At 52.5% G+C, this 12,736-nt stretch overlaps 6 protein-coding genes across 6 annotated transcripts; 3 read left to right on the forward strand and 3 right to left on the reverse strand.

Moving 5' to 3' along the window:
• Positions 1–664: 664 nt before the first annotated feature.
• Positions 665–1,285, reverse strand: GUITHDRAFT_47806 (hypothetical protein; the record flags this gene model as incomplete). Its single annotated transcript, XM_005824274.1, has 2 exons — positions 665–1,156; positions 1,196–1,285. Coding segments are annotated over 2 exons (582 nt in total), but the record flags the coding sequence as incomplete, so codon positions are not given.
• A 1,591-nt stretch (positions 1,286–2,876) lies between these two features.
• GUITHDRAFT_116465 (hypothetical protein) lies at positions 2,877–4,452 on the forward strand (the record flags this gene model as incomplete). The annotated part of the gene is made up of 8 exons (XM_005824275.1): positions 2,877–2,881; positions 3,396–3,450; positions 3,497–3,784; positions 3,852–3,973; positions 4,029–4,113; positions 4,160–4,225; positions 4,281–4,340; positions 4,387–4,452. 8 exons carry the CDS (start codon positions 2,877–2,879, stop codon positions 4,450–4,452), a joined length of 747 nt encoding a protein of 248 aa, XP_005824332.1.
• Positions 4,453–4,661: 209 nt separating this feature from the next.
• GUITHDRAFT_116466 (hypothetical protein) lies at positions 4,662–5,162 on the reverse strand (the record flags this gene model as incomplete). Its single annotated transcript, XM_005824276.1, has 3 exons — positions 4,662–4,705; positions 4,754–5,000; positions 5,049–5,162. 3 exons carry the CDS (start codon positions 5,160–5,162, stop codon positions 4,662–4,664), a joined length of 405 nt encoding a protein of 134 aa, XP_005824333.1.
• A 2,663-nt stretch (positions 5,163–7,825) lies between these two features.
• GUITHDRAFT_165492 (hypothetical protein) lies at positions 7,826–9,611 on the forward strand. The gene is made up of 9 exons (XM_005824277.1): positions 7,826–8,050; positions 8,161–8,267; positions 8,319–8,393; positions 8,464–8,537; positions 8,586–8,888; positions 8,944–9,049; positions 9,098–9,216; positions 9,262–9,411; positions 9,457–9,611. The coding sequence occupies exons 1-9, from the start codon at positions 7,846–7,848 to the stop codon at positions 9,461–9,463; spliced, it is 1,146 nt and encodes a 381-aa protein (XP_005824334.1). The 5' UTR covers positions 7,826–7,845; the 3' UTR covers positions 9,464–9,611.
• Positions 9,612–9,613: 2 nt separating this feature from the next.
• GUITHDRAFT_145053 (hypothetical protein) lies at positions 9,614–10,912 on the reverse strand (the record flags this gene model as incomplete). Its single annotated transcript, XM_005824278.1, has 1 exon — positions 9,614–10,912. The coding sequence occupies one exon, from the start codon at positions 10,910–10,912 to the stop codon at positions 9,614–9,616; it is 1,299 nt and encodes a 432-aa protein (XP_005824335.1).
• Positions 10,913–11,302: 390 nt separating this feature from the next.
• GUITHDRAFT_116469 (hypothetical protein) lies at positions 11,303–12,321 on the forward strand (the record flags this gene model as incomplete). Its single annotated transcript, XM_005824279.1, has 7 exons — positions 11,303–11,481; positions 11,529–11,597; positions 11,804–11,861; positions 11,916–11,949; positions 12,009–12,115; positions 12,171–12,218; positions 12,280–12,321. The coding sequence occupies 7 exons, from the start codon at positions 11,303–11,305 to the stop codon at positions 12,319–12,321; spliced, it is 537 nt and encodes a 178-aa protein (XP_005824336.1).
• Positions 12,322–12,736: the final 415 nt, after the last annotated feature.

Genomic DNA, 12,736 nt, shown 5'->3' on the forward strand with positions numbered 1-12,736 from the left:
GCGAATATCGTTGATGGAGGTGACAGAAAACCCGGAGGTCCGTGCGAGGTAGACGGCGTCGAGGTCTTCCATCCTCCCTTCTCCGCTTGTGGGCGCAAGCTCTCCCATGCACGCCACAGTCTCCAGCCCTGCCGATCTTAAGAGGAGGAGGGAGGCCTGGAACTTGTCCACCTCTTCCACCTACACATGCGTCACTCGCTCTCCTCCGCTGCCTGCTCCTCACCTTCAAGGTATCCACATCGACTGGAACTGGTAGGATGTGTCCATCCAGCTCGAGAGTCTCAGCTGTCCCGTTGAGCAGGCCGTGAAGGGTTTGCAACCGAGAGTCAGCCGCCACCCCTTCTCAGCACGTCACCAATGGCAGCACGAGCAAAGAATCAGTACCGGAAGACTGCAGCAGCATGGTCGAGACTGCGTCTGTCAGCTTCAACTTCACCTGCCTCTCCTTGTCCAGCGGAGCCCAGAGCACCCCTGAGGTGTACCTCGACATGCTGGCAAGAGCGCTAGCGGACACAGTCTGAGCGCTTGCGAGGAGAAAGGCCCTCTGTTGGTCGATCATCACGATGAGCTTGCCGGCAGCCAAACTTGCTGCAGCCTCCTTGACAGAGGAGCTGCCGAAGGAGAGGCCGCTAGACGCTTCGCCGTCCTCCGTCAGGTCAAGCTTGAGAGAGTGGGACATCCTGGCCGCCTTTGTCCTGAGATATTTCACGTTGTAGGTGTTGGGCTCCACCAGCGAAGGTTTCGTCCTGTCGATCTTCACCCCCACGTCTGTCAGCTGCTGGATCTTGTAGGGGTTGTTGGTCACCAACTGCACTGACAGGATCCCCATGTCCTCGAGGATCGCAGGAACACAATCGTAGGACCTTTCATCGTCCTCGAACCCCAGATGCCTGTTAGCGTCCACCGTGTCCAGCCCGTTGTCTTGCAGCTGGTATGCAGCGATCTTGTTCGCCAGGCCGATGCCCCTCCCCTCCTGAGGCATGTAGATGATGGCTCCAGAGTTCTGGTTGATGTAGTTGAGTGCCATGTCCAACTGCTCCTTGCAGTCACACCTCTTCGAGCCCAGTACCTCCGACGTGAAGCACTGATCGTGTACCCGCACAACCACTCCCTCCTTCCCCCTCAAGTCCCCGCTCACCATCACCACCGGCTCCATCTCCGTCCACTCCAGCACCCGCTCGCCGTTCCTTGTAACTATCTTAGCTCCCCTGTACCTGTAGGAGCGCAGACGGAACATCCCGCGGTCAGTGGGCATGTGGCACTCAGCGATGAACTCAGTCTTGCCCTCGGGGTAGTACTGGTCCCCGAAGCTCTTCCCCTGGCTCGCGCGCATCGGCTCGATGGCCATGCGCAGCTTCAGGTGAGCCGCGTTGATCCGCGGGCTGGAGCTGCCGGACATTCCCACGGCAGTTGCGACATGGTCGTGGAAGGAGGAGCGATGGGGCGCAGGGGCTTGCGGACGAGCTTCCATGTCTACTGCTGGGAACGTGCAGGCGAAGCAAGCCGTGTCCTTGAGCCAGAGGGAGGAGATGAGGAGGAGCACCATGTAGAGCGACATGTTGAGCCAGCAGTGGGTAGAGAAGGGAGTGCGAGCTTTCTTGCGGCAGGCGCCTGTCTGTTTCCCCATAACCTTCCTCGCTTCTCCTCCTAGAGCTCAGGCAAGAAATCTTTGTGCCTGCATGTCATCGGGGGATCCTCGTGTCCTGCCCCCTGTCCGCTACCTGAACATCCCACAGTGAGCAACAAGAGCATCCGGTCGCCTCCTCTGACCGCTCTATCCAGGTGTCAATCTTGAGTGGGGAGCGAAGAGGCTGAGGAATCAGAGCGCAACCAGAGGCCCAAGACTGAACCCTGAAGGAACGGGTTAGCGAAGGAGACGGCAATCTGCGGACGGAGAGTCGATGGAACTTGGAGACATGGGGGAACCAAAAGGTGACTTAAGGGAGGTGGAGGGCACTGGGGCAGACAATGAAAGCAAGAGAAAAGAGAGAACAGTGATGAGAATGAGAAGGCAGACGAGGAGGAAGTTGTCGTAATCATCGTAATGTATGAGAAAAGAGATGATGATAACCATTACAACAGGGGGGAACTCATGTGATTTGAGCGAGCAGGATGGAAGATGTACGCAAGCAGAGAGAAAGACAGATGACCTCAGAAACAAAATATGATGAGGGAAAAAGAGCAAGAATCATGACCGGCAGGTCAAGCGACGAGGAGTTGGAGAGTGTTCACAAGCAAGAAATCAGAAAATCGTCAAGACAGAACTACGTTTGGTGAAGTAGCAAGCAAGTCCTGAGAGGGAGGATAAAAGGAGGAGCAGAAGCCGGAGGAGAAGGAGATGGTGAGCGAGAGGGAGATGGAGAGCAAGAGCAAGAGGGAGAGCAAGAGCAAGAGCAAGAGCAAGAGGGAGAGCAAGAGCCAAGAGCGAGAGCGAGAGCGAGAGCGAGAGCGAGAGCAAGAGGGAGAGCAAGAGCAAGAGGGAGAGGGAGAGCAAGAGCAAGAGGGAGAGCAAGAGCAAGAGGGAGAGGGAGAGCGAGAGCAAGAGGGAGAGCAAGAGCGAGAGCGAGAGCGAGAGCGAGAGCGAGAGCAAGAGCGAGAGCAAGAGCGAGAGCAAGAGCGAGAGCAAGAGCGAGAGCAAGAGCGAGAGGGAGAGCAAGAGCGAGAGGGAGAGCGCTTGCATGCAATGACTCGCAAACATCTAAAGGAGGCCGCACAGCCTGTGATTTAGCAAGCATGTATAACCATCTATAAACCATACCCGTTATACATGCTGCTAGAGCCTCGGGCTTGCCCGGCTCCCGGCTCCCGGTGCCTTGTAGTCACTCAGTGCCGGGGGATGAGATCGAGTCCGCCTCGCTATCAATTATTAGGAAAAGATGAGGTCATCTGAATTGTGATACGGAGAAGCAGTCAAGTGGAAAGGCCCGGGGACATGGCGCGGCCTTTCGAGGGACGATCAATGGCAGGCAGCGACGAGGAACGAGGGGAGAGGAGGAGACAATGGGAACAGTAGCATGCTGGTGTTGTCATGAAGACTGACTGACAGCATCCATAGCTAGATCGCAATCTTCGTCTTCTGACTGCAAAGGGGAGTTCATAGCCTCACAAAGTGGGACCAAAGGAGAGATTGAGGAGTTGGAACTCGGCGTGTAGGAGAGGCCACAAAGAGGGGAAGGAGGAACAGCACGATCTACAGGAAGCAGTATCTGTGACATCGATCGGCTCGTATCGTTCTTTCCTTCACTGGCTCTTTTCACCATCAATCGTTACTGCGGTGCTGACGTGGGCACTTGAAACCGGCTGACCGCAACAAGAACAGACAGAACAGTGAGTCTTTCACCTGCATTCCCTGACTGCGTGCTGTTGCTGCATCTCTTCCTCTGACCTCGGGGCAGGAAGGAGATGATTACGAGCCTGTGCGAGTGTCGCTCCAAGGACTTGGACCCCGAGGTTGTCCTCGCTCTTGACCGCCTTCATGCCTGATGTGCGTCCGCAGCTCCGGTGCATCCTCTGCGGCGAGAACAAGTGCAGCGGCTGCTCCGCGCTTCTGCAGAAGAGCTACGTCCTCGACAAATCAGAGCAGAGGCAAGCGCGAGGGACCATGAACGGCAAGGGAGAGGAGAACCCTGGGATCGAGGAGGGGCATCATCAGATAGTGAACGAGATCTCCTACAAGAAAGACTCGTGCTACTACTCTCAGGATTCGGAGATGGCCGGATGGGACAAAGTAGAGCAAACCAAGGCCTCCAAACCCGCAAAGAACAGGAGGGACCCTCTTCTTCAGGTACAAGCCCAGACCCTCCCAGCTCTGCTCAGCTACCGGTAGCAGGAGTTTGACTTCTTCTTCCCAGGTTTGGTTCCGGGAGCCTGTGACGCACAGAAGTGCAGACTCGACGCTCCTGGTCCCCAAGGAGTTTACTCTCTACGAGTTCATGATACAGTGGGGAGATCGTCGGTGGATTGTAAAGAGGAGGTGAGAACAACGCTTCCGTTTCTCGCTACCATGCCTTGACTTGATGCCTTTTAAGGTTCAGGGAGTTTGTTGCACTAGATGCTGCTCTCGATGCAAGTTTGCCTGAAGAAGTTCAACTCCCACCCTTCCCCGGAAAGAAGGTAACGAGCCGTTGCGGCGCGTGCTGCTTCTCAATGGCTTTTGAAGGCCTTGGGTCGCATGAGCCCGTCATTGATCCGCACGAGGAGGATGGAGCTAGAAGCTTACTTACGAGTACTCTTACACGTTTGTAACGGTCCTTGAGATCACTGAGATATGGTGCTCGAAGGAGGTCTTGTTGAATCGGCACATCAGCGTGAATGTACATGTTCGCAATTTCTGTCGACTGGTAGGCGCTTCTTTCGTTCTTGTATAGATGGTAACGAGAATGATAGCCTGAAGGCTGCAACGAAGCAGTCAAGTGGGAGGCTCCATGGGAAGAATGGAAGGCCACGGATTAAGGTAGATCCAACACTGTATCCAAGGTAACCGATCAAAATGTTAGAGCCGTGCCTCATCATTTGATCTCACGAAGTGTTACAGCTTTGGGAATCTCACAGATGGTTCATAAATGATTCTTAAAGGCGGTCTTAAGGAATAGACTGGCCCGTAAGCGTACGAGGCGAACGAACTTGTACACACTATTAGATTGAGAATCAATGATGCTCACTTAGGTCTTCTTTTTCTTCTTCTCTTCTGATTCTGTTGCTTCTTCTGTAAATCTATCAAATCCCGAGAAAACTGAATGAAACATTGCATTACCTGGTTCCTCCGTATCGGGGACTGAGCTGCTTTCAATGCCTACGTCCCCACCTTCGGCTTCATGCGTTTTCGCCTTGTTTTCCCACACGAGTCGTTCACCCGGAGTTAGTCGCTTCCATGCTGCTCCCAGCTCTCTCATCAGATCTGTCTGCGAGTCGAACTGTCCTGTCTGGCGCATCCTATCTCCCTCCTCCTTCACAAACAAGTTATAAGCTGACGGCGTCCTTGGTTTACGATCCGCCTTATCCTGCATGAAAATGAGAGGAAGCAAGACTAGAGAATCGATCAGACATACAAGCTTTCTCTTCTTGTGTGAATGGTCGGCCGCCATTGGCATACTCATCGGCATGGGAACATGGAGCTGAGACACAGGGAGTCCAGAGACAGGTCCATTTAGAGTGAGCAACATCTTTGCAGAGATGTGAGATGATAGCCAAGAAGGATCCAAGGAGGGTGTTACCTTCCCGAACTCAATATATGCATTGCCAAGATTGTGCAAAGCGGCTTGAAAAGCGTTTGGACCTCCTCCACTGGACATCGCAGGCACATTGCTCGGCTGTGGTGGAGGGGGGTATGGTTGATTTGGATACCCGCCTGAGGGGTAGTCCCCGGGAAATCGAGCAAGAATTTTGAAATAAAAGCTAAAGAAAGATCCCTCCGGACAATGTAAGGCTCTGTAAAGCCTTCTTCTTTGTCACAAGCAGCTGCTCGCCTGCGAATTGGATTACGTGATGTCAGATTCTGGTCAAGAAAAGATGGAAAGATGGAAAACCAATGCAACAAATAGAATGTGATGTTCGAGAGAAAGATATATTTGAGCAAAATTTCACGTTGACAAACATCCAAAGTACGTGATCATGTCGACGCAACAGATCTAAACTAATACGACGCCTTGAGCTTTCTGAATCCGCGTTCATCGTTCAAAACGGATAAAGCATTAGATGCATATGGCACGGAACATAAGAATGTAGCGCAATCAATGATGTGCATCGTACTCTACATCTTGTGTCGAAACAAGACAATGTTGCTGGATGTGGCCAAACACATATCGATGCGACGGGGGAGACACAAACACAATTCAAAATGAACAAACGTGAATCAGACAGCAAACATGAAGATCACTGAGCTGAGTTCCGTCAATCTCTCAATTTCGAGGCATAATGGAAGAAGAGGGAGGGAGGTAGAAGGACGCAAGATGGGCCTCGAGCCATCGGGTGCGAGCGTTAGTTTGCGAAGGGCTTCATGGTTTGAAAGGAGGAGCGGACGAAGATAACAAAAACTATTGAATAGGAGAGGGGGTAGGAAGCAGAGGGGGGGTGGTAGGAAAGAAGGGTAGGAGACAAATAGGGCAGTGGTAAGAGAAAGGGTACTGGGGGTGGTAGGACGGTGGTAGTAGGGAGCAACGAGGGAATAAATAGGAGGGTAGGTGGGACAGGATGGGGAAGGATAGGAGAACGCAATTAGTGGGTATGGGGTAGCGATCTACAAAAGGTGGGGTCATCAATGGAGTCAAGGTAGGGTAGGGTAGTCCAATTAGGGTAGCAGTTTTATTTGGTACCTAGCTGTATCAGATCCCAATACAAATATAAATATATTCGGTACCAAGCTTTTTAAAACCTTTCAAAGGCCAAACACGGGTGGCTCCACCCGTGTTTGGCTCACAACTCCACGACTGTTTGGGGTATTCGGGTAGGGGTACTTTTATTAGTAAAATATCTTATAAAAGGGTCTTGTAGTTGGGGGTCGTTGCTTGGTTCGACGTAGCAATCTTTAATTGCAAACCGTTACTTATATTGTAGTAACTCTATAATCATCGTTCTGGTACTGTTTAAAACTATCACAGGCTGAGTCAGCCGGGCCCGCCGGCTCCCGCGGCGCCGAGTCGCGGCTCACGGTCAGTCCAGTGGCCGGGCCTCTCACTGTACGGTCACGCGGGACGGTCCGACGGTCACGGTCGGACGGTCAAACAAACTACAGTGGGCCGGCCATCGAGTCGGCGCCCGACCGTGACTCGCCGGGCACTGCTCCGGGGGCCGCCCCCGGCCGCGTCGGATGGCAGTCTTTCCGAGTTCTCTACTACTCACCGTCGGAGGACACTGACAACTGTTTGATCCGACTCGATCCGATCGGATCACTGCGCGGCCAAGCCCGCCGTTCGCTGAGGCGAGCCAGGCTCGGAGTCGGAGGCTTGACATTCTGGAGTCCGGCCCGGGCGCACCGACAGTGTGCCAGGTGACTCGCCTCCGTCACTGGACTCCAATTCAATCCGATCTGGCACCGTGGCCCCGCGGGCCCCGAAGTTTGCCAGACTCACAGAGTCACGGTCAGCACTGTGACCGTCGGACGGCGCCGGGCACGGCCCGGGCTGTGACTTCACGGACAGTGACGGTGGGGCCGGCACCGTTCAACGCCGGTCAGGTTCACGACTCAGGCTGTCGACCGTCACGGTCAACCTACACGGTCACGTCGACCGTACGGTACCGTACCGGCAGTACCGGCGGGCCGGGCCCGGCCGCCCCGGCGGGCCGCGGGACGGTACGGTCAGTGACGGCAACCACCGGCAGTGCCACCGTGGCACTGGCGGGGGGGCCCGGCCGGACCGTCCCGGGTGACGCCGGGCCGGAGTCACCGCCCCCCCCCCCCGGGCCCCGGCCTCTGAGACGGACGGTCATCGGATGATCAGCGGGCGCCGGTCGGTACTATAGGCGGCACGGCACGCCGGGCACGGGCCGGTATGCGGCGGAAGTTGGCTGAGCCCGGCCCGGACCAGTGGGACTCCGGAAGTCCGCCCCTCAGGTAGTACCGCCGGTCGTACCGGGCCTTGTCTCAGTACTGAAGTTACTGATTTTTAACTTAACTTTGAGTAAAGAAGTTACTGTCGGTTTTCAAACTTTTCGGCACCCACCGTGGCAACGTCACTATCATCCTACCTGGCACCCCTCCCCTCCCCACCCCCACCCCCCATCCGCCCCCCCTTCCCACCCAAGTCATCATATTCAACCCGGGGTCAACTGGTACCCCTAGCTCAAATAGGATCCCCCCTACCAGTACCCTACCCAAGGTCCGACCATTAGCGGACTGCGAGGACAGCCATGCGGGGGGCGCGGGACTTACACAGGGCACCATCGAGGGAGGATCTTTATTCGAGCCAGAGGAGCATCGACTCTGTTGCTTCCAGATCCCTTCTGACTGGAAATGGAACGGGCATGAGTGGTGTGGGTATATTTTTCCAGCAAGAGGGCGATGGCAAGGTCTACGTGAGAACCATTGTCAGCGGAGGTTCTGCAGAGAGAGATGGTGAGTTGGATGGTTGTAGTTCATATCAAAATCGACTTCTCATAGTATACATGTTGTCATGATGAACTACCTCCATGTACATTTCTGCTCCTAAGTCTGGTTTCAAACAGGAAGAGTTCGGGTTGGCGACGTAATGTGCGGGGTTGACGGTAGAGATGTCATAGGCGAACCAGTCAGCGTCCTTAGAAGCCTGTTGCTTGGACATGAAGGAAGCACGGTTTAGTTGCCAAGTTTATGAAATCTCATCTCAAGTATGGTCTCTCTGCAGGTTGTACTTACTTTTGCAAGGGCCGTTGAAGCTGGTATGGACGCCGAAACTTCTGACATGAACTCTGGAAACACGGTATGTGAGCAGTCTAAGATCTCGATCACAAACACTTTGGTGACTGATAGGCACTTATGCGATTCATCAGGTCATTGCAAAGTTTGACGTGGAGCTTGTGCGGGGCAGTCCAGAATATTTCAACAAAATGGACTCAGCACGAAAGTAAGATCTTGCTGTTTGAGACGATTCTCTTGGAATGATGCAACGCAGATATGAAATTGAAATGCAAGACCTGAGACATCAACTCAAGCAGACGTTGAGTGAGGAGAAAGAAATCTCTGAGGAGGTCGAACGGGTCAGACGTGTGCTTCAACTTGAGAGGGGGGCGTCTGCCAGGCGAGAAAAAGAATTAGAAGAAATCAGATCTTCCCATGCTCGAGAAGTAGCGTCTTTGTCAGAATCTTTGCGAAGAGCTGAACAATCTCGGCGCGAAGCAAGCGGGCGGCTTGCTCCTGTGAAATCAAGGGAGCAGGAGCTTTCAGAAGAGCTTGCTCGAATGAAAGAGAAAGACCGGTGCTCATTCTGCGATTCTGCCTGAAATATTTCTCTGAAGTTCATTGCACCTCAGATTGCGCAAAGAGTACGTAGAAGAACTTCGAAAGAGACATGAGGAAGAGACTTCAAGGTTGGAGGCACAACTTGCCAAAGAACAGCGAGCCAGGAGAGAAGAGCAGGTGGTTTTGAATTTAACTAAGCAAGGGCGGCTTATGAATTCAACACAGGCTGCCAGAATCGAGGTGGAGCGTGAGCTGGAAAAGTCCAGAAAGGAGCTAAAGAAGGAGCTAGATATTCAAAGATCAACTGTTGACCAAGACAAATCGTACCGCGAGCAAGTCGAATCGTGAGTCATGTCTCATTGCTATCATTGCAAACTGAAGAATCATAGATCGAAAAAGAAACTGCGAGACGTGGTTGAGACTATGGAATCTCTGTATGCCATGATGAAAGACTTGGACGACTGGAACAATCACGTTCAGGACGGACAACTGCATACGAAGCTGGTGAGTAATCGTCACACGATGAGCAATGATTCCAGGTATCGAATTTTTTTCCAATGGTTTGTGGTTGACGTTTAGCTAAGATGGTGAAGGAAAACTTTGGCCTCTAGTTTTTTGAAATTCCAATGGAACAAACGAGAATGGAGAACAAAGATCAAGTATAGAAAGATGAGAGACACATTCTATTGAGTATAGCGTACTAAATTCTTGCTTTGATAGCAAGCTCTTCTCGCTGCTGCATCATGTCCTGTATATCACAACGTTTCTTCCTTTGAACTCTAGACAATGCCGTCGTAGATCGGGATGCTTAGACTGCAGATACGAAACGAAATCTTCATAAGTCACTACCAAGTCTTGATCGTTCTGCTGGTTTGTTCTGAAAACTGATTGCTTTGGAAAGACACAGCATGGAATGACTGCAAAAGGCTTGTTCATGGCAATAGCAAAGTCGACAATCGGTTCTGTAGCTTGATCTGGATGCATTCCAACAACGCAAGAGCATTTGCTTAGAAGGGGCTCAAAACTTGCATCATTCCACATAGAGCTGTCGAAATTATGAAGGATGTGCTTGACTCCTCTATCCCTTCCTTTTCTACAGTCCCGTGGGTCAATGACAGTCGAGCTTATGTTGGCTTCCGCCAACCTCTGCGAAATTTCTCCCTTGCCACCTGCTACGTCGAGGACTCCAGAACCAGCGGTCAGCACTTCCTTGCCGAAAGTTTCGATCAACCAACGGCAGAAAACCTCAGCTCTTAGCCTCTTGGGAACTTTCTCTGTCGCAGCCAAGTGATCTCCAACCCTTTCAGCCACCCCCATGGCCTTCTGTAGCTTCTGCGCTGCACGTTCCTCCTGCCATGCCTTCTTCGCCAAGACTCGCTCCTCCCCCATCACATGCTTGAGCGTGCAGTTTCTAAGTGGGCAGCTCGCACTGTTGACCCAGAACTTGCAGATCTCGCCCCTAGGCAGCCGATTGAGTGCAGTCAAACTTACTATCGCTCCCTCCGCAGGTGGGGGCTTAGTGAACTCGATCTCTGTACCTGTACACGAGTCTGCACTTGCCTTCTCGATCGTCTGCACTCTATACACTTCCTTCGTCCTTTCTCCCTTGGTGGCATCGAGACTATCGCAGAAGTAGACTACCTCCACCTCGTCGCACAACTGAACCTGTTTGCCATGCACCACAACCGAAGCAGCAGTTAGGACGCCCGAGGAATGCTCCCCGCCTCTCCTCAACACAAAAGGCACAACGCTCCCAGAATCTTCGGCGTTTTTTATGTCAAAGAAGAACATCCTCGTGCTGTACCATCTTGTCCTTGTCACTCGCCCCCGGATCCTCTCAAGCTTCCTGTTGAATGCATACTCCTCCTTACCATTCCTCACTTGTTCACCATCACCAACGCTCTGCAAGTTTTCCTCCTTTTCTTCCTCCTTGTTGCTCCTTCCATACATATCTTCCTGCTTCCTGCTTCCTTCAACCTCCTCCTCCTGTCCATTCCCTTGACCGAGTCCATGGTGGCTCCATGTGTTCGGTTCGCACATGCGAGCACCTTGTCTGAGGGAAACTTTCGGGGTCACAATTTTATTACGAAGTTCAAAGTTTCAAAGTTTGGGCGAAGAGGCGCTGAATTTCACCAGCATGACTACCAACAAGGTAACTGAGGAGAGGGGAAGAGGAGGGGAAGAGGAGAAGGAGGGTGAGGGAAGCAGGAAGGAGATAGGGCACGGGGCAAGAAGGGTCAGGGACAAGATGCTCTTACAGCAACTTGTTAGCAAACTGTGTTCAAGCCCGTGACTTCTTCCTGTTCGTCGCAGGGGTTTGTGGCCTTGGCTGCCATTTGTTTTACTTTCATGGCCGCGATCGCATTGGTCTCCTTTGGAACAGTTGAGAATGACAGCCAGCGCAGAACCTTTCTCCTGAGCGCGAAAAACATGGCGTCTAGGAAAGTCACGATCCTCAAGATAGCGAAGCAGCTTCACGCGAAGAATGTCCCATTGAAAGTTTCGCTAAAAGCTGCGTCGGCACTGGCTACTTTGACCTCGCTGTGCGATGGAGGAGCAGGCGCTAACCAAGATGCCATGGACAAGTACAGGAGAAAGGTCGACAAGAAGTATGGTCGAGATATACCTGTTCGACTGTGAGTGACTCGATGCTCAGCTGGTGGTCCGCCATCCGGGCGTTCACTACTGAGGAGGAAGTGAAGAAGATGGTGATGGCAGACACGAGGTGAGGGTTGAGATGTATCACTGTATGCTCTTGGTGAGGGTTGAGATGTATCACTGTATGCTCTTGTTGAGGGTTGAGATGTATCACTGTATGCTCTTGTTGAGGGTTGAGATATATCACTGTATGCTCTTGTTGAGGGTTGAGATGTATCACTGTATGCTCTTGTTGCTCTTCCCACCTCGGAGAAGTCTGAGTTTGCTCCAAAGGCATGCCCATCTGTTGATCTTTGTTGCTCCGGGCTGGTGTCAGTGGTCGCAGAAACAGGTCTGTGTGCAGCAGAGGAGATTGGCGCTGTATCACTGACCCCTGTGTTCGAAGATTGCCGAACTTCAAAAGAACTTCGATGATCTCGGTGAACAGCTGCGTCGTCACTGAGACGTGGAGCTTTGCTCGTGCTTACAGTGGTTGTAGGGGAAGCACAGGATCGCGTGCACCTCATAGATGTGGATGATCCTGCAAACAAGGAGCTTGTCCAGTTCGAGCAAGTGAGATCGTTCCCTACCATCATGGTTGTACAGGTCAGTGATGATAGTGAAGAGGAGGGTTGCTTCGCAACTTGACACGATCCAACAGGGTAACAACATTATCGGACGTGTGAATGGATATAAAGATTTTGAACATGTGAGGACGTCTTCTATGACTTTTGATATCAACAACATGGGCCGACTGTTGTTTGTTGTAGGTACATGACATGGTGTTTGCGGACAGCCAGGTGATAGTTTGATATCTTCACGCCTCCAGTGTGTCTTGCTTCAATGCCAACTAGAACCATGAGGGAAGGGTGGAGACTAAGGGAGGGGGAGGGTACGTGGGGGGGGGATGGGGGGGAGGGCGGCCCCGCAACTCAAATGCACTGAGGCGGGGTACTGTATGTTCGGGTGACAGGGTAGGGATCATGTGGTGTGGAGGCTCATGATAATGTTTCGATTTTGCAAACTTTTATCCTCCATCGTTGGTGACACATGTGTTTCTAGGGAGTTCCGTTTGAAAGTACATTCCCCGATCATTAAACTTAGTAAACCTGAAACTCAGTTGAGACCGAACCGTCCTTCTCTGTTTAGTTGTGGTAGTTACCGACGGTAACTTCTCAGAAGACTGATCAGTCAATGGCACTGGGCGGTCCCGGATCGGACTCGATT

Source organism: Guillardia theta (genome assembly GCF_000315625.1).
Source record: "Guillardia theta CCMP2712 unplaced genomic scaffold GUITHscaffold_96, whole genome shotgun sequence".
Classification (NCBI taxonomy): domain Eukaryota; class Cryptophyceae; order Pyrenomonadales; family Geminigeraceae; genus Guillardia; species Guillardia theta.

Bases quoted from the DNA above. Each gene is read 5' to 3' on its own strand.
- GUITHDRAFT_165492 (XM_005824277.1), top strand. From the start codon at position 7,846: ATGCGGGGGGCGCGGGACTTACACAGGGCACCATCGAGGGAGGATCTT. The intron at 8,051-8,160 runs GTGAGTTGGATG...GGTTTCAAACAG, and splicing joins AGGTTCTGCAGAGAGAGATG to GAAGAGTTCGGGTTGGCGAC. The intron at 8,394-8,463 runs GTATGTGAGCAG...GCGATTCATCAG, and splicing joins ACATGAACTCTGGAAACACG to GTCATTGCAAAGTTTGACGT.